The 24,585-nt window shown below is 42.9% G+C and overlaps 1 protein-coding gene across 1 annotated transcript in view; it reads right to left on the bottom strand.

The window, feature by feature from the left end:
• Positions 1–254: 254 nt before the first annotated feature.
• The window catches only part of LMNB1 (lamin B1), a 41,173-nt gene continuing 16,842 nt past the window's right edge, over positions 255–24,585 (bottom strand). Inside the window, exons 3-11 of the mRNA XM_073344853.2 lie at positions 23,994–24,119; positions 22,896–23,066; positions 15,261–15,386; positions 6,500–6,720; positions 5,672–5,897; positions 2,955–3,059; positions 2,453–2,572; positions 1,725–1,841; positions 255–1,004 (exon numbers count right to left, since the gene is read on the bottom strand). Coding sequence (XP_073200954.1) covers positions 963–1,004; positions 1,725–1,841; positions 2,453–2,572; positions 2,955–3,059; positions 5,672–5,897; positions 6,500–6,720; positions 15,261–15,386; positions 22,896–23,066; positions 23,994–24,119 — 1,254 coding nt within the window. The 3' untranslated portion in view covers positions 255–962. The remainder of the gene's footprint in view (positions 1,005–1,724; positions 1,842–2,452; positions 2,573–2,954; positions 3,060–5,671; positions 5,898–6,499; positions 6,721–15,260; positions 15,387–22,895; positions 23,067–23,993; positions 24,120–24,585) is intronic.

Raw genomic sequence — 24,585 nt, 5'->3', positions numbered from 1 at the left:
TAAATGAAGACTCGTAACACCACTTCTGAAAGGTTGCCGACCCTGGTCTAGATAAAGGCATGAAAAAGATTCTGGCCCAGTAAATTTCTAAAAGGGTGTCTGGGCGCAGCAATAGGGAAGCTTTCAGATTGCTGAGGAGCACATATTTCAGATGCAGAGGTATCTATGATTACATTCCACATTTCACCATATCTAGCCCTTTCCCCAATGAAGAGAATTTTAGCTTTCTTCCTAAAATGTGGAGACAAGACATGTCATATTAAAACAGCTTTTTATTTGTTAATATCACATAAGAAAATTTAAGCAAGTTACACTATCTTTAAAAACACAACTAGCATGTTTAACATGAAACATCCCCCTCCCACCCTTGGTTAAGAAACTAAGTAAAGAAAAAGGTACCAATAAAACAAGTTTTTTCTGCTTCCTTCATCCTCTGATGAGTGCTTACGTGATTAGGCTTTGTTGGTTTTTTTTTTTTTAAAAAAGAAAAGCTTGTCTTTTCTATAAAAAAGTTTTGTAACTTTGATTGCGTAGTACAAAAACAAAGTCTTCAGTACAAAAGAATTCATCATCTTGTAAATGCCTTCCACTCCCCAACAGCACCTAAATATAAAGGGATCGACAGCAGATGGCTAGTCTAAATGATGTAGTCTAAAAACAAAAAAATACAACACAGTGGCATATTTCCCTTTTAACAAGAATAAAAAAAGACTGGCATAAAAAATTGAGGGGTCATTTTCAGACAGTACATAGTTCAGTGTCAACAATTCACATCTTGCAAGAGTTACAGATATGGTTTCTTTTACAAAACTTTCTTTTCGGTGACAAAGGAAATTAAGGCCATCAGACTTGCAGCTTAAAAACTCACATAAAAGAAATATAAAAATATTGTGCTTCTGCGAAGGCTCTGCTCTACAGGCAAGGATTACCATAATCTGAGGAAGCTGGTTGACTGAAGAAATTCACATGATTGCACAGCTTCTGTTAGCTGCCCTTGGGTCTCCCTGTTAGGAATAGAGAAAGTTAGCTCTGAAAAAAAAAAATCCTACAGTTGAAGATTCAGCATCTTAAAAATGCCACTTCAAACCACTAAAACATGTGATACCTGGTATAGTCTAAGCCAAAAATCAGTCATTACTACAGAGCTCTAACTCAAAATAAATTACCCTCTGTAGCCAGAGGAATGCTAGGTATCCTCTCCTGGAGGAAGGTAGTGAAAAAAAGGGAACCAGTAAAACACAAGTTTAAGGGTAATTATTATTTTGGAATGTGAAGCTAGATATTTGGTAAGTTTTGTGGAATGGGCATGAAGTACGATTAGTTTTTTCAACTGAGTACATTAAAGATATAGCTATATTTTCTTAAATTGCTAGGATTCTTTAAGGTACTAAACTGTACAGTCCCAGAAACATAGATGTGCAAGTAAAAAGTACTTCAACTACTGTTCAACAAAAATTTGAATCTATACTAATCCCATAAACAATGTTATGAGACTTGGCTTTCAACCAAAGAGTCTGGCAACTGAAAATAATATTTCCCACAGCAGCCATAACTCTCTTTATGGTAATATGTAGTATTCTGTAGCATCTTGTGCACTAACTTTACCTCTATATGGGTGTTCTGGTTATGAGCTTGGACTGATATTTTCCCAAAATTCAGTGCTCATGTGCTTGGCTTCTCATTTTTTAAATAAAAATTAGACTAATCTGCCCGTAACAAAATACCTGCTGGTGAAAAAGATCCTCTTCTTCAATTGCCTCAACTGCTTCTTCCTCAACTTCCTCCTCCTCTTCGCCTTCACGTAGAGTTGTTTTGAAGACAGTGGTTCTCTGAGCAACTTCCTACAATAAGAGTTAGGTTTTAGATAATAAAACAGTAACACTTCGTAAGTCTAGAGACCTGATGCTTCTAAACCAGGTGCCAATATTATGCCTACCCTGAAACAAAAAACCATTGCTTGTTCATCTGCGGCCTGAATAGACTTTATTCATATGCCTATACTATACACATTAGCAACACATACTAAGAAATGCGCTTTTCATATTGTTTTCTTTGTTAAGTTCCTCCAGTAGCTAAACGGACTCCTTTAGGGACTTTGGTCTAACATACGTTTTCTTTTAGACATTTCCTGCTCTAAGAATTCTCTCTCTCCCTGGAAGTCAACTGATTGTTCCTCAATAGATTAGTGTTCCCACAGTTCCAATATCTCTATAAGCAAATGCTACTGAGTTTTGGAGATTTAATTCAAGCAGAAAGTAAAAGCATTTCACCATAATGCCAGGAGGCAAGTTTACAAGACCAACCTTACTGGAAAGCCGGCCCTAAAACTATCTTCAAACATTTTTTTGAAATGCTTCATCTTTATTGGGATGCAACTTCTGTCCAGCACCTAATTTGTCAGTCCAGTAAGCAGTCTTTCAAGAAAGGTTTAACTATATCTAATCTAATTTACCTCTCCCTGAGAGTTTTTCAATGTAACTTTCACATCTTTGCCAGTGCCCCAAGAATTCTGGTTCTTCCAGATGAGGTCAGAGGGAGGGCTGGCAGTAACTCCAGCATTCGCAGCCCAGACCTGGAAGAGAAAGGAAGTCATACAGAGACCTGAACGAAATGAGTCTCAGTCACACAATACATCTGTGATTACGGCTAGTATGTGAGACAAGTGGTTAGGTGCGGAAACTTCGTGGATTTACCCCTCTTAAAAGTGGAGGCCTCTGCGCATCTGTTTTACCTGTTTAAAAAAAACCCCACTTTTGTACATGCAGACTGGACAGTTTTAATGTATATCTTCATGTACAAGTGCATGGTCAAGGCTCAAGGTGCACTTGATGCCAATAGAGATGCTAATATCTTAAGTGATCTGAAAATATGACTAAAAACTGTAAACTCATTCTATTTGTGTTTACATTGCTTTCAAATGGTTTCACATGTTTATCAAAGCTAATTTCACTTACTGTAACAGCCTGGCCTGCCTTTAGTACATATCTTGAGGTATATTTGTAACTGACAGAAGTGTCTCCTATTTTTCTGATCATCTCCCAGCCTCCCATTGGTTGATCCTATGTACAAAGGGAAAGGAATTTAAGATTAAATTTACACCAACAAGTATAATTTCCTGCAAGATAAATCGAAATCATCATAAAGCCCCCTCTCCCCCCCGACAGACAGCAAGAAAAAAAACTTTGGAGAGTTTTCTGTAATATTTGAAGTCCACATAATTACAGAGCTAAACAGACTCAGATTAGCTCTCATGTTCCAGAATGAAACATCACACCATGTGACATCTAATTTATAATTCTGATATTAAATTGGTTCAAGGGTTTATTTTTTTTTAAATGTGACATCTCTCATCACAGCTTGGGTTCGGGAAATATAGAATATGAACCCCATTACAAATATTTAGTACCTTTTAGGACTCAAACTTTTACATATGAAGTATGTCCAATCTTCTGGAAAACCAAAGACACTCCTGTCATGTTTCTGTTTCAGAACACATCTCCCTAACAGTACTCTGTGACTGCACTATTGTGACAAACACTTTTTTCATGGTTGGTGTAACATGGCTTTTTATAAGTGATGGCAAGAATAAAGAAAACACAAATATTTATGTCTCTGCAGATGGAACATTTCCAATGTTCTATGTAGAACTGAAGGTTTAATTCTGAAAAAAACTTCTTTCTGAACACAGAAATAAACTTCCAAATGTGAGTGCAATGCAGTCTTGAGTCTGAAGATACTAAGACATATGAGGCAGCCCTATTTATCTTATTGAGGTTTAGGGTTGATAATCAAGTAGTCATTGTGACAAAGTGGGATATATCTGTACCAAATTATGAAGTCTACTTCGTATTGTATTCTATTCGTATTGTATTCTACGTATTCTATTCATATTGAACTGCACACTTTGTATTGCACTGCATTCCAGAGAGTGCCCTGCTCTGGAAAGATGCTGGACACCTTCTTGAAGGACTATCTGCGGATATCCACTCGGAATGACAACCAGAGGCCCACCACTATGAAACAATGGATTTCTTACACACTGACCTGCAGGAGGGGCTGGAGCATCCCAGTGGAACACATGGAAAGGGGACAGAGGCAACCTACTTGAGGGTGAGGTTCTACTCTATACAGGGTAAGGACTTGCAGGAGAGAGAGTACAAGAGGGACTCTGCCCAGCTTTAAACTCTGACAAACCTTGGACTTTCAGAAGGGTGACGACAAACACCGGGGTGGGGGGGAGGAGGAAGGAGCATCAGGACTTTTGCTGTTCACTTTGAGTAAAGTTTGTGGTTAATAAATTGGTTTTTAAGTCAGTTTTCTTTGCTGTCCTACCACACTGTTCTGAAACAAATTAGAAGCCAGCTACACCCACAGCTTAGGCGGAGTTCTGAAGGGGGCTTCAAAAGTCTCAAACTCTGCTTTTGGGTTCTAGAACAGCTGGGCAGAGAGGTGCTCTATGTCCCAAGAAAGGGCTTCAGACAAGAGGTCTGAGCCTGGGAGCATGCCCTACACATACCCAGACCTAGAAAGTGACCAGATGCTCCCCAGAGCTAGGTGACTTGAAAGCACATGGGACTTAGCAAATGGAGAAAGGGACACTGGGTCAGACTGCAACAATTAGGGTTTGAAGTTTGTAGTTTCTCTCTTTTGCAGATTAGTACTATGCTTTACTATAGCTCCTTCTAGAGGAGCTCAGAGCTCTTTTTAAAAAAAATTAATGTATTTTATCTGATCACACCTTTGAAGGAGAAAAGGGATATCTTCATGTAATATATGAAAAAGTGAAGGGACAAGTGTTGTCTATATTTGAAACTTCTATCCATTGCTGGCATCAGGCGCCAGTGCTGGATGCACGTAAACTCATTCTGAACGCAGTTTAGCTGCAAACAGTCACAGACAAACCACACTCAGCACCATTTTGGCAACTGTGGTCAAGGAGAGAAAGCATGGTCTTGTAGACATGGCCTTCAGTTTCCAGCTGACACAGACTTTCTGCACAACCATGAGCATGCCTCATCTACAGTGTGGATGTGACATGATTTCAATCATTTGTGGCTAGCCAGTGTAGCTAAATCAGCACAAGCCTCGCATATTGACAGGACAAGGCACTGTATGGTGTGACTTACACTGGTGCCATTTACCCCAGTTCTAAGCAGCAGTAAACTCCACTGGTGCAAATAAGTGGTTTTGGACATGTAAATTAGGGTTTTGCAATGAAAGCTGGATACTAGATGAGTGCAACTGAGGCAAATGCCTACACAGACAGCACCTTGAACTGTGTATCTCAGTTCCCACATCTGTAATTTAAGACTATTTTCTTTTTGCTGCCTTTTGCCTTGTCATTTTAGATAGCAAGGTCTTTGCGGCAAGGACCGTCTCTTACTACATGTATGCTCAGTGCCTAGAAATGCGACTATTATCTTACGTGATTAAGTGTTTAGGAATCTCAGTTGTACGCATTATCAGAAAGAAAATACCTCCAATGCCAGAATGTTGGGTAAGAGGTCATGCTGGATCATTAATTTAATACCGAATCCTAGAGCCATTTGCTTTCTACAGCACTCCTGGGTTCAGGCACATGATACAAAGCCTGAAAGACAAATGCAGCCTGAGGCTGTCTTCTTGCAATCAGTATATCACAAAGTGATGGCACATCATTTTGTTTTCAAACCTGCTCAGAAGCGTTCTTCAAGCGGATGAATTTCCCATCCACGTCTATCTCCTCAATACAAACATTTCCAGTAGCAGAAGCTGAATGGGAGATGCTGACACTACTGCTGGCTTCAGATTCTTCCACATCAATTCTCTTCCTCTTTCCTCTGGTTGTGCGCATGCTACGACTTGATGATGCCCGAGAGACTGTCACCCGAGAAGATGGGCTGGGAGATAGTTTCAACCTGGATTTGAGGAAGGAAACACATATGTGGCACATCAAGTATTTCAGTGCTCTCTTACATAGCACATAATTTTCATTTCCTTATGGCTGGGTTGACAAAAGAAGCTGCCACTGCAAGCACCACAGTACACTTGTCATATCTGGCTCCCCAAGAGTTTGCATACTATTCCACTTAAGTCAGACTAACAAAATAAGCAATACTTGCACCTTACCTTTTTTTTTTAGGCTTCCTCACCTCCATATTTTAAAACTGCTAATACTAAGGATTTTCTCCCTTTACAGGTGTACTGTTAAAGGTTGCTGAAAAAAGTAAGGCTTTGCATAAATGCCCTGCAGATTTGCTCATCTCTTCTTACCACATCTTGCCTTTAAATTATTTATTATTAACACCTATTAGCTTTTGAGAATATTAATATGAAAAGCTCCACACCTTACAGGGGGCTATATAGGGCCTCTTATTTTTGAAAGGTAAATATGGACATGTATAGTAAAAGACCCTGAAGTGTTTAATCAAAGTCTCCCAACAAAAGAGCTTTCTCTTGAGGTTTATTGATCTGTCTTTCAAAAGACACCAACAATATTCAATGGAACATCATTTCTTACCTCTCTTCTTCACCCTCCAGCAATTTCCTATATGCATTGATTTCCATATCCAGAGCCAATTTCACATCCAGAAGTTGTTCATAGTCATTCAACTGTTGCTGCATCTGATCTCTTATCTCAGCCATTTCTCTTTCTTTGTCAGAAAGCATCCTGCGATAGTTGTCCCTTTCCTTAGCCAGTGTGTCCTCCAGCTCCTGCATCTTATCCAGCCATGCCCTAGACTAGAACAAAACATAAAAAGAAGTTAGCGTCTACCCAGGGAAAACATTCACTTCTTGAGGGTGTCAAGAAACCTAGATTTTGGAAGTTAGGTTAGACAGTGTTTTACCTTCACTGAATCCCAACCCACCCCTCTCCAATTTCCTGTCCTACAAAAAACTTTTGAAGAGTACACATTTGCACCTGCTGTACATATGCAATTGTCTATACAGTACTTGGGCATGCAAGTGATAGAAATCTGCTCTTGATTTTTCAAGAAGAGAAATTAAATTGTGGCTTTTTAAATCATTCAGAGATTAGTTGAATTTTGCAAGTTGGAAAACATCTGGACCACACATGTACCCAGCATCAAATACTCACTTCATTCCTATAAGTTGAGTAATGAAGGTTCAAGAAGATGAAGAGTCACAGTGAAAAAGACTGGGACTTTAAAGTTATGCTTAGGACTCCAATAGCCATTTTAAATAAGATTTAAAGCCATTATTGTATTCCTAATATTCTGTACAAGTGTCAAATTAGTAGACATCTGGAGTTACTCTTCAAAGAATTGCTAATCTAACCTTTATGTTTCATTCTACCCCCAGCTCCTCCCCAACCCCATCCCTCAAAACCACAAAGAATATCATTTGCAAGCACAAGTTTGAATGTTCAGGGGTCCCCAAGAACTGGCAACACAGATTAGAACTTTGGCTGTAAAAGGACAACTATTGCTTCTTATTTCACAGAAGGTGCATTTGAGAGTGAGCAAAGGACAAGGGCATGGGAAGAATGCCTACCACAATTTTCTTTCACATTACATGCTAAGAACTTCATGCACATATAAAACTTTCCAACATGTTGCCAGAATTCCAACAATATTGCTATGAAAACAGCTATGAGCTGGAAAAGCAGTCTGGTTATTGCCACATGATATCATCTAACGTGCTTTAGAATGTATCCTTCTGGGATGAAATCTGAAGTGTTTCCTAGAAAAAGGATTCTTTCATTAACAGCCTGGCAATAACAGATAGTAAGAGCATTGTTATCCAGCATCTCAGTTTATTTAAATAATCCAAAAAAGGAGCAATTCTACTCTGAACAGTGACTAAGTGGTATCATGGAATTTCTTCTATGTACCTTAACATCTTCCAAATTAAGTCTGTTCCATTTATAGGTATTAAAAACCTAGCTGCCATCCTTGACAAATCAGCCTGGAATCTGAAACACAAAACTGGATTTTTTCCAGCTCATGCTGGAAAAAATGATGAGAACTCGACAATTCTGTTGATGCACAAGCCAGAAAAGAATCCAGATTACTCTCTCAAATCACGTCGACATTAAACGCTCAATTTCCCATTGTAATTGCATGGATTCAGCTGCACTAATACTAATAGTTAAGGGAACAGTAGTGTAGCCCAGCTGCTGGCAATATGCCACTATCTGGCCTAGATCTGCTCTGAGTAGCTCATACAATATGGCAGAAACACACCACTGGGCAGGCCACATGAGTAGGCTCATCACTTCTTAAAGTGACTGAACTGCATTGATGCCAATGCAATGTTGGGACACTGGAAGAAAAAAAAAAACACACACAAGCATAGTCACTACCCCAAATCTGCATTTGGCTCTGCAGGAAAGAAAGGCGGGGGGGGGGGGGGGGAATAAGCATTAAAGACTTATTTTAGTGAGTGCAGTGAGTAGATATTATTATACATATTCAACTGATCTGCTCTTAAGATTTTTTTTTTTCTTTTTTAAACAGATTCTTTTCAGAGCAGCTTCTCCCTTTAAAGAAGGCTGAAAGACTTGTAGGGTTTTTTTTTTTTGGAATTTATTAATTGCATTATTGCACCAATGCTAAGTTAGGCAATGTCACTATGGGGCGGGCAGGAGGGAGGAGAGAAAAGGCTCATACTGTACTGAAGTTTGATTTCAGGGAAGTCCTCGTGGCTCATTAGTTCCAGTCAGCCACAATAGCGTGCCTGCAGGTTTCCCCATTACAACAACATCAGCTGCACACAATACAAAGACACAACCAAATCTAAGGCTGTCATCTTTCCAAATATCTTTATAAACATGAAAAGGTGGCATGGTGCTTAAGACACAGGACTAGGAGTTAGAAGTTTTGTGGCAAAGCACGGAATACGTTTCCTGTGCAAGTCAATTAACTTCTGTACTTCAGTGTCCTCATCTTTAAAATAAAGACAACCCCACCTACTTAACAGGAAAAGTTGTAAAGCTATATTCATTAGTGTTTGTAAAGCTCGTTGAGTGCCTCAAAAAGACAAGTGCAAATTAGCATTATAGACTGTACACGTTTTCTGACTCTACAGGAATAAGTCCAGTGAATCACCAAGGAAACAATCCATTTGCCCTGTCCCACACTACACACCCCCACTCATTCCCCCCAAGAGGATGGATACTCAATATCTCCTCCTTCCACACCTGCCAGACTGTCCAAGAGTGACATAAGGCCAATGCCACACCAAAAAGATGCAAATACAAACAAAGGAATCCCCGAACAATGCTGAGATACAAATGGCCCCAACAGACCCAGACGTCTCTAAAAAAAGAGGGGACGTAGATAGAATTGGAAGGAAGTGACAGGTGTGGCCAAGCATACACTATGTCCTAAAGATGGCCACATTTTGCCCACCTACCTTGCATGGGCATTCCTTTTGATGGAAATCTGGATGGTTCAGCAGAACTCTCATGCATCTGCGACAGTTTTAAACTACATTAATACAAAAAAGTCTATCCTACCCAATCAACTATTGTTAGGGTGTTCATTGCAGACAATTCACTAAAGATCTCAATCAAAAACCTTTGAAGGGATCTTTGTCAGCAACAGCCATAGAAAACTTTAAAATGAAGCAGGGTTTCCATTGAGTGGTGTAGCTAGAACCACTGCTAGTAGTCTGGTACGATAAGAAGCATGCTGCCAGGTGCTACCTTCCAGAGGACAAATACTAATCACTTTTATATATGAAGAGTACCATGAAATTTTTAATACAACAGTAAGCATAATCAGCAGCTTTATGGCCAAATTCTAATTTGGGGAAATTCAGTTTATTGGTTGCAAATTCCCATTCCCCTCCACTTCCATTGTTTATTAGGGAAAGTATTTAACTTCTTGTCCTATCCCATAGTGTGATACATCTGGGTAACAAGGAACTCGTGTGTTCTATACTCAAACCTTGTCACCAACTCCAGCTTAAGTCTACAGGAGTTTTGCACATGGAATGGAGCATAGACTACACAAGCAATTATAGTAAGAATCCATGTGATGTTTGTGAAATGCCATACAATTCTTCCAAATAAAAGGCACTGATAAGATAGGGGATAGAGGACATGGACATTGCCTACTGCCCACATTTTAACAAGACACACAATCTGGAGGTCGTGGCAGAGTCTCAATTGCTTCTGTATTAAATCAACAATAGTGATATTGGATATGGATAGAGACCTCTTTAATGAAATAAATACTACTGGGAATTGAGATATTATGGAAGATTAACTCTCTAGATACAGATTGGAGAACAAGCGCTACTAATAATAGTAGGGCCCAGATTTTCCTGGATATGATAGGTGAGATTTCTTCACCAAATATAGTCACTGAATCAAGAAGAGATGATGCTATTTTAGATTTGGTATTGGTAAGTAGTCAGGACCTCATAGAACTGGTTGCAGGAGACACCCTGGCTTTAAGTGATCATGAGCTAATTCAGTTTAAACTAAATGGAAGAATAAACAAAAATAGATCTGCAACAAGGGTCCTTGATTTCAAAAGGGATAACTTTAAAAAATTAAGGAATTACTTAAGGAAGTGGACTAAACTGAAGAACTCAAGAAACTGAATGTGGAGGCATCAAAGTAATTCTCAATTAAAGTTGCAGAAATTATCTTAAACCTGAATCCCAAGTAAGGGGAAAAAATTCGTAGGGAAGAGTTGCAGATCAAGCTGGATGAGCAAACATCTCAAACAGGTGATTAAGGGAAAGCAGAATGCCTACAAGGAATAGAACACGGGATGGATAAGCAAGGAAAGCTAACTTTTGGAGGTCAGAAAGTCTAGAGATCAACTGAGAACTGCCAAAACCCAAGCAGAGATGGACCTTGCAAAGGGCACTAAAATCAATAGTAAAAGGTTCTATAGCCATATAAATAAGAAAACAAGGACAGAAGAAGTGCGACCACTAAGCACTGATGATGGGGTGGAGATTAAAGATAATCTAGTCATGGATCAACACCTAAACACACAAATACTTTGCCTCCTGTTTTTAATAAAGCAAAGTGATTAATGGGAACAAGGATATGGCAGGAGAAATCATCACAACGGAGGCAGAAGTGAAACTTAAACAGCTTCATGGGGCTAAATCAGGGAACCTGGATCATCTCCATCCAAGAATATTAAAGAAAATGGCACATTAAATTGCAAGCGCAATAATAAGGATTTTTAATGAACCTGTAAACTCAGGGGTCATACCCCACGATGGTAGAACTGCTAATTGGTTCCTATTTTTAAGGCAGGAAAAAGGGTGATCCGGGAAACTACAGGCCTGTTAGTTTGACCTCAATTGTATGCAAGGTCTTGGAACAGATTTTGAAAGAGAAAGCAGTTCCGGACACAGGGGTAAATGGTAACTGGGATAAAAATTGTAGGTTCTGTAGTCTGCAAAGTACAAGAGGTCAGTCTAGATGATCACGATGATCCCTTCTGGCCTTAAAGTTTATGAATAGCCACATATGCTTTCTTCCATCTTTGGCAAAGTTAAACTTTCCTTTCAGAAGTAAAAACTTTGCTTGTTAACAATGCCCCTGATAGTTTCAGTCTGGATTACGTAACCGAGTAGATGAGGCTCTCCTGGAAAGACCAACCTTCAGCTAATGCAGAAGGCAGAGAAAGAGGTGAAGGCCACTCTGGATCCAGACCTGGGAATTCCCTGTTCCCTCCTGTCCAGAGAAGAGAGCGTGATCAACAAATAAATGCAATTTTCGGAGCACAGGTTTCACCCTGCTGCCTGTGTGCTGGGCTATAAGGGCTTCACCTCAGGGAGAAGTTACTGGGAAGCGGAGGTGGGGAATAAACCTTTTTGGGTTTCGGACATTGCCAAAGAGCGTGTGATACAAAAGGGAGTGATAAGCCGTACACCCGAGGAGGGGATCTGGGCTTTGCAGAGTACAGGGAATAAGTACCCTGCCCTCACTTCCCCTAAGACTGCTCTGGCCCTACCTCAAAGCCCCAGTAACACTGGGGTTTATCTGGATTACGAAGGGGAGAATGTTGCATTTTATGACATTACATCCTCTGGCAGAGAGCCGATCTTTACTTTCACATCCTTTTTCACTGGGAAGATCATCCCCTTCTTTGGGAGCCGGCGTGTAGAATATCCGAATCTATTCAGTTGTGATCCCTGGAATGAATACTATTAAGACCTGCGACAGAGGAATCACTCAATATGAGATATCTAATGTAGAGCAAAGAGATGGGAAATATATAAATTATAGCTGTCACACTTTGCCATTCTAATCACAGACTTGCCAGCCCCAAGCATTCAAAAACAGCGTGTCAGGCCCCTAAAATCAGGGGATTGATTTAAAAAAATCTTTTTTAATATTGAGCTATTTTTTCTGGTTTCTGTATGTACTTGGCTTCCCGTTTTCAAGCTCTTTTATGCAAATGTGAAGGCTAGAAACTTATCTGTAATTTAACCTGAGCTTCCCTTGGAATCTATCCCCACCAGCAGCTGAGACGTAAAGAAAAACACCGAGTGCTGCAAGACTCACAATAAAATGGTGAGGGAGAACAAGACTGGCTTGCTCAGCATTATGCTGGTGAATGGAGTTTCTCGACCCTCTTCCATGCTTGTCTCTCTAACTCTGTGATCCTCCAGACACACCCGAACTGGCCAACCCAGAGCCACTCCCAGGGTCACAGCAGAGCCTGCCTGTCTTCGGGCAGGTCTACACTTACAATGCGGCAGTGGCACAGATGCAGCAGGGCAGCTGCGCCCTGTAGCACTTAAGTGAAGACGCTGGTACGCCAACGGGAGAGCTTCTCCCATCAGTGTAGTTAATCCACCTCTGCAAGAGGCGGTGGCTATGTCAATGTGAGAAGCTGTCCCGCCGACATATTGCTGTCTATCTGGGGAGTTCAGTAAATTCTGACTCACTTCAGGTCATCCATCAAAGTCCTCTGCTCTTTACTTATGAATATAAAAACCATACTGGTATTTCCCCCTCCCTCCAACTCCCCAGCTCAATGCTCCCATTTTGCTCTGTTTAGTTATTTGGATGCTGTAGATTCAGATGAGTAAATTCACAGAATAAAGTTTATTTCTATCATCTGGTCTTGGACTTTGTCACAAGGGTACTAGATCTGTATGGCTCTGCCCTGAAAGGCTAGACAGACCCACGAGCAAGCGCCTTGAGGGGGCTTGAAGAAAAGCAGCAGGCTAGCTCTAAGCGAAAGCTCTAAAGGCAAAGCTTGAGGAATGAGTAAATAAAATGAAAGCATCAAGTGATGCCTTCCCCGGCAACACTATCCTCCTTCCGAAAGAAATCTGTTAGCAACCTTCAGGTGCCAGGGAACAGAGAGAAATTTGCACTAAGGTAGCCAGCTCATATCATCAACTGCAGTACTATGGGCTAGCACCTCACTGCACCATGGTGTTGCAGCAGCATTTCTTTCCCAAATCAAGTTATCCCTTTTTCTTTAAATTCACATTGACAGTCTGAGTGGTTAGAAACCTGTTACACCCGCCGAGGGCACAGGGTAGGGTCAGGGGTACAAATCTGGAGTCATTTGGTCAAGGGGTGCGTGAGATACAGCCCCTCCCAACACAAGCTGTTTTTAAAACACTGTGAACTAGGTGTGGAATACCAGCAAAATCCTGTCCATGGCAGTTGAGCATATGAGGACTTCAATAGCTCAGTCACACGTTAGAGGTTTATCACAGGAATGGGTGGGTGAGATTCTGTGGCCTGTGTTGTGCAGGAGGTCAGACTAGATGATCATAATGGTCCCTTCTAACCTTAAAGTCTACAAGTCCATAATGCATGGTTTACTCAGTCGTGTGTGTCACATACAACCCCTCTGCATATACAACCCCTCTGCTCAATAGGCTACTCTGATTTCCAGTATGTTTAATTCAAGATTCTGTGCCATAAAGCTCATGAATTCTAGTTATTTTAGGGTCTGCTTATATTCTCACATTTCATCCCAACAAACAAGATGATCAACAGCTTCTAGAATTCTAGATGTGAGAGGATGTTCTTGATGGAGGGAACTCAAATCATGAACTCTTTCCCTGCTGGTTCAAGAGAAGTTGATGATTTGAAGGTTATAGTGCAAGGCCTGTTAGATACTCAACCTTTTGCCTTAAATGGTGCTTCAAAGTATGTGCTGGTAGGAGAGCAAGGTGAGTTTCTTTCCTAGGGAGTTGACAAAATTCTCTTTGTTGAAGACATAATATTTATGTAGTGTAAATAGTACAGAGTTACCAAGCAAGAGTAGGTCTCAATTGTTTAAGGCCTCAAATCCTGTTTATATAGAATAACTATTTGCTTAATATTGTTTCACCTACCTTGAAAACAGAAACTTAATAAATGTTTTTCTTCTGTGTTTGTAGAGTGCCTAGCACAGTGGGGTCCTGGTTCATGACTAGGGCTCCTAGGCTCTACAGTAATACAAATAAGAGCTTTTTTGGTTTCACTGTCACTTTCTTAAGAACCTCACTTCAAATGTTATTTTGTAGTTTCTTATAGTAACATACCATAATACATGCACCTCTCCCAACTGACTACTGAATCGAGTTTGATGTCTCAATCCTTATCTTCAAAACATTTAAAGGCCTGGGCCCACAGTATCTAAAAGTTCCGTTAAAGCTCTGGAATGAAAACCTGGATCAAACAACTTTGCTCCTCTGGCACAATAGAAATGCATACAATAAAGGTAAAGCTCATCTATCAGGAGACTGAACTTTCTCAGGGGCCAGCCGAAGACTGTGAAATGAATTCAGACAGGAACCAAGGATCACCACAACCCTCACCACTTCTACTCCGAGTGCAATATGCATTTATTTGACTTTTTTTTTTTAAACATACAGACAGCAGTGTGTGTGTGTGAATATAAAATAAAGTTCATAGAACATACTCTACATACGCTTGGAAGATGATGAGAGAACATATGTGACAAATACCACATTGCTTAATGCCCACCTGCTCAGATATTACGGTGATGAGTGCAGAAGAACCCATAGAGCACAGACGACAAACAGTACAATGGGGTAGAGACATGAGATGAAAATAAAACCTTGTCATTCTTGAAGTGGAAAAACATCTCTCAAGAAAACACTATACCAGGGCCCTGCCCATTTCTAAGTCAAATACCACAGAACCTGCATTAGTTAAAACCTGTTTTTTTGTTTTTTTTTTTGCTTGTAATGATCAAAACTGCAGACTGAGCAAAACAGAAACTACTTTACAAGTCATTAAACGCACTCGCGGTTTTAAATCCAGTTCTATTACAGGGACTAGGTCTAAATCCCAGGTGATTTATTACCTCTTTTTGTAGGCTTGAAAGCTGGGAGGAGAGGCTTTCAATCCGCATGCGACTTTCTGTCAGTTCTTCTCTTACTGTATTGGCTGCAGAACTACTCATCTCAGAGGAGAGTCTGGCGTTCTCAAGCTATAACAAAGCAAATTGCACATCAGTCTCAAAAGACTTGCTACTAAATAAGCAAGCAAGCATTGGTCCCTAAAGAAATTTCATGTTGTATTATCAATAAACCACAAAGTTCCTGTCTGCAATACAGGAAAAGCATCATGCTGCCTGTTTTGTAATCGTAATTGAGCAAGTGTAGTGCTCAGTTACAGTGCTGGATTCACTTTCCTGGGAGTCAAAATCTGGTTGAATGCTAGGAACCAACAGCAGTACAAGCTTCCCCCACTCACCCCGTCAACATGTCCCAAATTAGAACTGCAAACGTCTTCATCCAGAGGCAAATTTAGATGTCAAGCCTTTCATTCTTTGGCCCTAAGACTGCCAAACAAGGGCTCCTATTGTGGTGCAGGCACTTGACCAAGATCACCAACAAAAGTTACTAGTGTTACTTTTTCAATCACTATATTGGGATGTCCCAAATCAAAAGACTTTATAGCACACTACCAGTCCCTTGAGCAATCACATTCCTTCTCTTTACAACCGCCACCACCTTCCTTAAGTAATTTGCTATTTAAAAAAATATATTGGCAACCGTGGAAATTAATTTTTTCAAAAGAAGAGAACACAGTGCCACAGACAGCTTAGGCAGCACTATAAATACAACTTAAAAAAAAAACAAAAAAATCTCAAATATGGTCAAAAGTACTGACTAAAATAGAACAGCACACACAGAAGTTTGAGGAAAAAACCTAAAGTTCATTAAGCGGTTTTAGGCTAGTAAAAATAGATCTAGTCCCTAAATTTTGGGCTAGACTTTAAAGGAGGATACCATTCCAAAATTCAATTCAAGTTTTTCAGGGAAGATTAATCTGACCATAACTATCAGTAGCAATTTACTCTAACTACACTATGCAATTTATTCTTTTATCAGTGCACATGAGTTTTACCTACCATGAAATCCATGAACATGAAAAAGCAAGCTGAAGGGAGTTTAAACTGACAGGAGTATGTTCACAGAAATGCTGAATCATCCAGGCACAGGAAGGAACAAACAAAAACTTATCTACTTTTCCATAACTGTTGTTCGAGATGCGTTGCTCATGTCCATTCCATTCTAGGTGTGTGCGTGCCCACGTGCACAGTCAGAGATTTCTGCCTTAGTGGTATCTGTAGGGTTGGCTGTGGCGCCCCCTTGAGTGTCACGCTCATGTGCTGATATATTAGATACCGCAGACCCTATGCCCTCTCCGCTCCTTCTTGCTGGCAACTCCAACAGAGGAATAGGAGAGCAGGTAATGGAATGGCCATGAGCAACACATCATCTCGAACAGTTATAAAAACTTAGGTAACCGTTTTTTATTCTTTGAGTGCTTGCCTGGAGTTCATAGTCTAACGGCTTGCAACTGCTCTACCAAAACCAGTATTGTCCTGGGCCAGCTGGGTAAGCGCATAATGGGACTTGAACATCTGTACAGACGACCAGATGGTCACCCTACAGATGTCCTGGATAGACATTTGGGCTAGGAAAGCTGCCGAAGAGGCTTGCGCCCCAGTTGAGTGGGCGGTTAGAATCGCCGGAGGGGGCACCTTTGCCTGATCGTAGCAGCAGCGAATGCAGGCAGTGCTCCAAGAGGAAATTCTTTGAGCTGACACTGTACAACCTTTCATCCTCTAGGCCAACGCGACAAACAATTGCATCGACTTGCGGAATCGCCTGGTCCTCTCAACATAGAAGACTAGCACTCTCTTGACATCTAGGGAATGCAACCTATGCTCCTCCTCCGACCTATGCAGCTTTGGAAAATAGACAGGTAAGTAAATGTCCTGGCCCATATGAAACTGAGACCCAGCCTTGGGCAGAAAAGCAGGGTGTGGTCGCAACTGGACTTTATAAAAGATCATATAGGGCGGTTCCAAGGAAGCGCCCTAATCTCAGTGACCCGGCAGACAGATGTTATTGCAACCAAGAACCATGACCTTTCAGGAAATGAGGAGAGCAGAAAGCCAGAGGCTCAAAATGGGGTCTCGTGAGCCGTGACAGCACAAGATTCAGGTCCCACAGAGGAACGGGATCCCTGACATGTGAGTAGAGACATTCAAGGCCCTTCAGGAACCTACCAGTCATGTCCTGGGCGAAAACCGACCTACCCTTGAGTGGTGGATGAAAGGCTGAGAAAGCAGCCAAGTGGACCTTGGTAGATGAAATGGACATGCCTTGGAGCTTGAGATGCAGAAGGTAGTCCAGGATTAACTGCAGCAAGGCCCGCTTGGGGTCGAATGCCTTTATCCGAGATCCAACAAGCGAATTGCTTCCATTTGGCCAGGCAGGTCGCTCTGGTGAAGAGCTTTCTGCTACTCAACAGGACTTGTTGGACACCAGCCGACCATTCCTGCTCCTCCGCATTTAACCATGTGGCAGCCAAGACATCAGGAGCAGCGCCACCAGGTTTAGATGCAGAAGACTGCCATGATTTTGGGACAGCAGGTTCGGCCTGAGCAGTAGCTGTAATGGAGCAGCCACTGAGAGGCCCAGAAGCGTGCTGAACCAGTGCTGGCGCAGCCAAGCCAGTACTATGAGGATCACCTTCGCCCTGTCCTGTTTGATCTTCATGAAGACCCTGTGAATCAACAGCATTGGGTGGGAAGCCGTACAACAAAGCCGCCGTCTACGGGGGCAGAAAAGGGTCCAAAAGGGAGCCTCTATCGATCCCCTGAATGGAGCAGGAAACATGTAATTTCCTGTTCTGCCTAGACATGAACAGGTCTACCTGGGGAGTCCCCCACCTCTGGAAGATGATGCTGACCACTTCCAGATGAAGAGACCACTCATGGCGAGACCAGAAGATCCTACTGAGGCAATCTGCCAAAGCGTTCCTGGCCCCAGGGAGGTGTGCCACAATGAGATGGATGTCATGTTGTACACAAGTCCCAGAGCCTGAGGGCTTCTTGGCAAAGGGCAGATAATCTGGCTCCGCCTTGCTTGCTGATATAGAACATAGCTGCTGCATTATCCGTCAGGACCTGGACCACCTTGCTTCTTATGTTAGGTAGGAAGGGATGGCAGGACAAGCGAACCGCTCTGGCTCCCTGACGTTGATGTGCAGGGAGCAATCCTGACTTGACCAACGACCTTGTGCTGAGATTGCCCAGGTGGACTCCCCACCCCTGGTCCGAAGTATTGGAGATTAGGGTCACTGATGGGGAAGGAAACGCAAAGGGAACTTCCTCCAACAACTATCCAGGATTCTGCCACCTGGTGAGTGACAACCGTACGTGGTCCAGGACCTTGATCACACAGTCCACGCTGTGTCTGTTGGGTACGTAGACAGACGCCAGCCATGCCAGCAGGGGCCTGAGGTGGAGCCACATGTGCCGAACCACATAAGTGCAGGGCGCCATCTGACCCAAAAACTGCAGACACAGGTGAGCGGTGGTGAGAGGGTGGGCTTGCATGCATGAGATGAGGTCCACCCTGGCTTGGAAACGAGCCTCGGGGAAGGAAGGCTCTGGCTGGAGTCGAGGACCACTCCAATGAACTGTATGTGTTGCACTGGAATTAAGATAGACTTTTCCTCGTTTATTAACAGCCTCAGGTCACAACAGGTGGAGCAAACCAGACTGAGATGCTGCTGCACCTGATCCTGGGACTGGTCCTTTATTAGCCAGTCATCAAGGTTCGAGTAAATTTGAATGCCCCGGCACCTCAGGTAAGCGACCACTAGCGCTACACACTTTGTGAATACTCTTGGGGCTGACAAGAGACCAAAGGGCAGAGCTGTGAATTGGAAATGGCGCTGGCCCAGCACAAAATGGAGGAAGCACCTGTGCCCTGGGAAAATGGAAATACGCGTCCTTCAAGTCGAGGGCAGCGTACCAGTCTCCCGGATCCAGGGAGCCGATGATTGAGACCATGGGAGACCACGCGGAACTTCAATTTCTTGAGAGGACTTGTTAAGACAACACAGGTCCAAAATGAGTCTGAGGCCCATGTTTGCTTTTGGGATTAGGAAGTAATGGGAGAACCACCCTTTTCCTTCCATGTCCCAAGGGACCCCCTCCACTGCCCCCAGATGCAGGAGGTTCTCGACCTCTTGGAGAGAAGTTGCTTGTGAGATGGGTCCCTGAAGGGGGTCGAAGGGAGGGTCAGCCACGAACTGCAGGGTGCAACCTGAAGATATTGTATTGAGCACCCAATGGTCTGAGATCAGCCATGACCAGGCCGACCAGAAGGGGCACAGACAGTTGAAGAAAGAGCGGGAGGGTGGATCTTGGGAAGTGACTGGGGCACCACCCTCGAGCACATCCTCAAAATGCCTTTTTCCTGGCCTCCTTGGTTCCTGGAAGGGCCAGGCTGAGTCGACGAACAGGAAGACAGGTGTCGCCGCTCAGGCCATTGGTCTCTATCCTTTCTACTGTAGGTTCTCAGCCAGGGAGTCCCGCAAGACCTAGACTACGGAGGCGGAGGAGGCAGAAGATGGAACAGCTGCCTGGCCTGCTGAGGAGTATTAAGGCCCAAGGAGCAGAGGGTGGCATGGGAGTCTTTACAGCTGTAAAGCTTTGTGTGAGAGAGGCTGGAGAAGAGCCCTGCCCCCTCGAACAGGAGATCCTGAATGGTGGCCTGCATCTCCAGGGATAACCCAGAGGACTGCAACCAGGAGCTGCGCCTCACGACCACCACAGAGGCAACCACCCTGGTTATCGAATCCGTAGCATCCCAGACCATCTGGAGGGCCCGTCACCGCCCCTTTAGTGGAAGAAAGCACAGCGGTGGAACTCCTGGGCTCAGTCCTGTGGGATGGCCTCCTTGAATTTGCTAAGGAAGTCCCACAGGTTAAAATTGTACCTGCCTAACAGGGTCTGGTGGTTAGACACCCAAAACTGCAGGCTGGCCATTGAATAAACTTTTCTGACAAACAAATCCAGTCTCTTGGTGTCTTTGTTTTTCAGCGTGCCACTGATTTGTCCCTGTCTGTCCCTTTCACTAACAGCGGACATGACCAGCGACCCCACTGGAGGGTGTGTGTACTAATATTCGAACCCTTTTGTAGGGATGTAGTACTTCTTTTCCGCCTTCTTAGAAGTAGGGGAAATATAAGAGGGGGTCTGCCACAGCTATTTGGCAATCCTAAGGACCTCTGGGTGGACAGGCAGCACAAACCAGACCTGGTTGGAGGAGGATATAACGTTAAAGAGGTCATCTGACTCCTCTGCAGACTCAATTTTTACGTTCAAATTGGTAGCTACCCTTTTAAGGGGGGCCTGGTGCGCCTTGAAGTTGTCGGGGGTACTGCCCATTTGGGAGGGACCTGCCACCAGTTTGTCTGTAGACAACAATGATTGCACCGCTGGGGTAGGGGTGGGATCCCCTTCCCGCTCCGGGACAGCTCCTTAGATGTTGAAGCCCGATGCATTGCCCCTGCATCTGATTCAGTACTTTGTTCCAACTCCGGTGCCGGAGGCGGTTTTTCCAAAGCAGACAGGGAGGACTGGTGGGAATATGGGACCAGCATTATGGGTATGCCCCATGGGTTACAGTGTGGCCATTGAGCAGGCCACTTCCCCTGCTGCCATACCGCTGCTGCGGTACCAATCTCATTGGTTGGCAGCAAATCATCCCTCCTTGGTGAGGGGCTGAACTCCCAGTCCGACTCTGACCATTGCCCTTCCGGAGACCAGGATGGAGCCGCTGAGGCCTGAGTCTGCCGACTGACTCTAGTCAGCAACTGGTGAGGTGAGGGCAAGGATCGGTGCCTGCCCAACAAGCAGTATCAGGGAGGTGGAAACCAGTGCCATGATAGTGAGTGATCCCGCCCCAGTGGGGACTGACATCTGCGAGACCGTCTTGGTAAAGGTGACCTGCGCCATGGCAATCTTTGGCGGGAAGCTTGCCGGTACCAGGTGTATGGGGACTGGTGCCTCGACTCCAGTATCCCATGCCTTGTAGAGGGAGACCTGGGCCATCAGGGACCTGGGCCTTCTAACCAGAGACCCCAACCAGTGCTGGGGTCCTAGGCCACCAAGATGGGGATCTATGCCTCTGGTCCAGGGTTCAAGGGTGCTCCACTGCCCTATGGGACAGATCCCATTACTGGCATGCCCTTAGGTGTCAGCAACTTAGCTGAGTCTGGCACCTGGGGCAGCATCTGTGGTGCTGACTGTCTTGCTTGTGCTTTAGCTGCCGGGTCTGCTTCGTCAACCAAGGCCCTAGGAGAACCTGGGGTCCCCTGCCGCTCCTGGAAGTCGGACTCCTGGCTGGGCGTGTCAGAGTTCAGTGGTATCCCCATGAAGTCCCGGGCAGGCACTTGGCCTGACATAGGTCTTTTGCCCAATGCCCCTTTCCCCTCTAGTGGTGGGGTGCTCTTCTTTTGTTGTTGCTTAGCCACCGCCAAGGGGGAATGATGCCAGATAGAGCCCGGTGCCAGTAGTGCGCTCCACACCCATGCTGAGGTGCTCAGTGTAGGATCTGAGCAGGAGGGCTCGGATGCAGGACGAAGCACAGCCTCCATGAGGAGGGCCCTCAGGCAGATATCCCGCTCCTTTTGGGTTCTAAGGCAAAAGTTCTTACAGATCCTGCACTTATCCTTTCTATGAGACTCTCCCAAGCACTTCAAACAACTGTCATGGGGGTCACTAATAGGCATCAGTCTGTTGCATGACTAGCATGGTTTGAAGCCGGGGGAACGGGACATACTCCGTTCCAGGATCAAGTCCCAGCTAGGACTAACTACTAAACTAACCTAACATTTAACTTAATGGCTAACAAAGTTCCTACAAAGTATATAAAAAGAAGACAGAACTTGTAAAGAACCGCTAATACTCTTGCAATGCAAGACGAGACACTCTGACCAACTGTCATGAAGGAACTGAGAGGGCATAGGGTCGGCGGCACCTAATATACCAGAGCATGAGCTTGGAACTCAAGGGAGCACCACAGCTGACCTACAGATACCGCTAAGGCAAAAATCTCCGACGACTATGCATGTAGGTGCGCACATACCTACAATGGAATCAACATGGAGTAAGCACTCAAAGAAGAACTATATAAAGTAATCTATTTCTGTACAAGTTCCACTCTGCTCCTCCTGTAGAGGAAAGGGTGGGTGTGGTAGAGTTGCTGCTTAACCATGTTTTATGTGTTGTCACAAAGGATGTTTCTCTTTTCAGCAACACCTATTAGAGTTAGTTTTATAAAAAAATATGGGAAACCCTGCCCACCACCAATATTAATATAAATCCACATGTAAAACATTTTCTGGAATCCACAGTACTAGTCATATTCCCCATTTTTTTACACATTGCAAGTGCAGTCCAAGACACTACATTCTGGTACTTCCGGACAATTATTTCCAGTGGAAATCAGATTTTACATGTGTCTAGAAATTTACATTCACACCCAGAAACATGAAACTTTAAATCCAGCCCAAGGTTCTTGATAACACCTTGAAGTTTAAATAGTTTTATAGTTATTTGGAATTACTATAATCCCTCAAGAGAAAATCTGTCAAGCAGCAGTATAAAGAGAGATGCTCTCACTTTGGCATGATAAGTCTGTTCCAGCTCTTCTTTATACAGTTTCACTTGTGCATCATGCTGCTCTCTCATTTCATGAAGTGCTTGAGCCAGTTTGTGTTCATACTCAATTTGGCGCCCAGAATCCACCTCAACCAGGCGAGTTTCATGTTTCCTTCTTGTCTCGTTGATTTCCTAAGAAAAAGAAATAATGTTATTCCTATGTTTTACTGAAAATTTCACTAACAATATTCTGGTGATTTCAGTCAAGATGAGCTTTAGACCAACAGCCAAGAGCGAGTCCAATTTTAAGCTGCTATAATTAGAATGTGAAATAATGTCATTTTTAGCTAGCGTTCTGAATAAATGTTGGAGTATTTCACAAGAATATTTCCAGTAGCATATCCACCTTTATATCTTTATAAATTATACTCTGGTGAACACCTCAAAATTTCACAAAGCAGATTCCATATCTGACTCCATAAACTGAATTTTACATCCCATGAGAATAACTAATCACAAGAGTGTTAGAGGAGCACCTTCAACTTGAAATATCACATTTCTGAGGACTGTATACTTTTGCTACAAGTAAACTTTAGGATTTAAAACTTTGGAGGGGAAAACATACGTGTCTCGCCATTTATTCTGTGCATATGACATCACTTGAGAAATTTTCACTAATCACTGCTTGGGGAGGAGAGGCAGTACACTTGCACACTCTTCCCCAGGTTCTGCAAAAGGGAGTTTACCAGTAATAGCAGCAAAGTTGAAAATGAAACTGGAAAGGAAAAAGATGCCGACACAGAGTAAGGGATACTGTGTTAAAACATGTTTTTTGTTGCTCTCATGCTCCTCCTCAACACTCATACATAACAGGAAAGTGGAAAGTCCTTACCTTAAAGAGAACACGAACAAATTTCAAATTATACTATTTAAAGGGGTATAGTGTAAAAAAATATTAAGCTATTTCAGTCATGTCACATTCTAGGTTAAGTTCTTATGCTTCCATAATATACAAATAAAAAAAACATACCAGGTTTCCCAATAAGCAAGCTGAAATGATCCAAAATGTTTAAAATTTGCTTCCTCTAGAACTAAAACTTAGTATTAAAAGAGAATTACCTCTTCATACATATTTTTACGGAACTCCAAGTCTTCAGACAGACTCTGACAACGATTTTCGAGATCCACCTTCATTAAAGTTTCATCTACCAGCTGTTTCTTGGCAGCAGCTAAGGAGGCTTCCAACTAAAAAATATTAGTATAGTTAGGCTTAAGTAGATCTCTCACACACCACTTACTGACATCTTTAAGCAGCAGTTGAGAATGAACTATCCATTGAAATAAAAAGTTATTAAATTTACCACTTACGTCAAGAAAGTCTGTTTTACCCTCACCTTGTACAACTCTTGTAGTTCATTACAGATACAGTCAGGGTACTTCACCTTAATAAGGACAATCATTTTCAAAGGTAGTCATTAATTTCCTTTAATCCCCTCAGAAATTAGCTGAGATTAGTCAAGATTTTCTATTTGACAAAGACTAATTGGGTAGCTTCAGCAACCAATATCACTACAGCTCTAGGAAAACATCTATTAACTGTTATTGCAGAGCCTATAGTTAATTTGTAAGGTCTACAAAACCAGTGCACAGCTTTTCTTCCCTCTTTGTTAGATAGTGGGCAAACAACTAAGGTAGGTCAATCAAGAGTTCA

This window comes from Lepidochelys kempii, chromosome 5 (assembly GCF_965140285.1).
Source record: "Lepidochelys kempii isolate rLepKem1 chromosome 5, rLepKem1.hap1, whole genome shotgun sequence".
NCBI classification, from domain to species: Eukaryota; Metazoa; Chordata; order Testudines; family Cheloniidae; genus Lepidochelys; species Lepidochelys kempii.
Note: the sequence above shows the minus strand (reverse complement) of the source record. Positions and strands in the feature narration are given on the sequence as shown.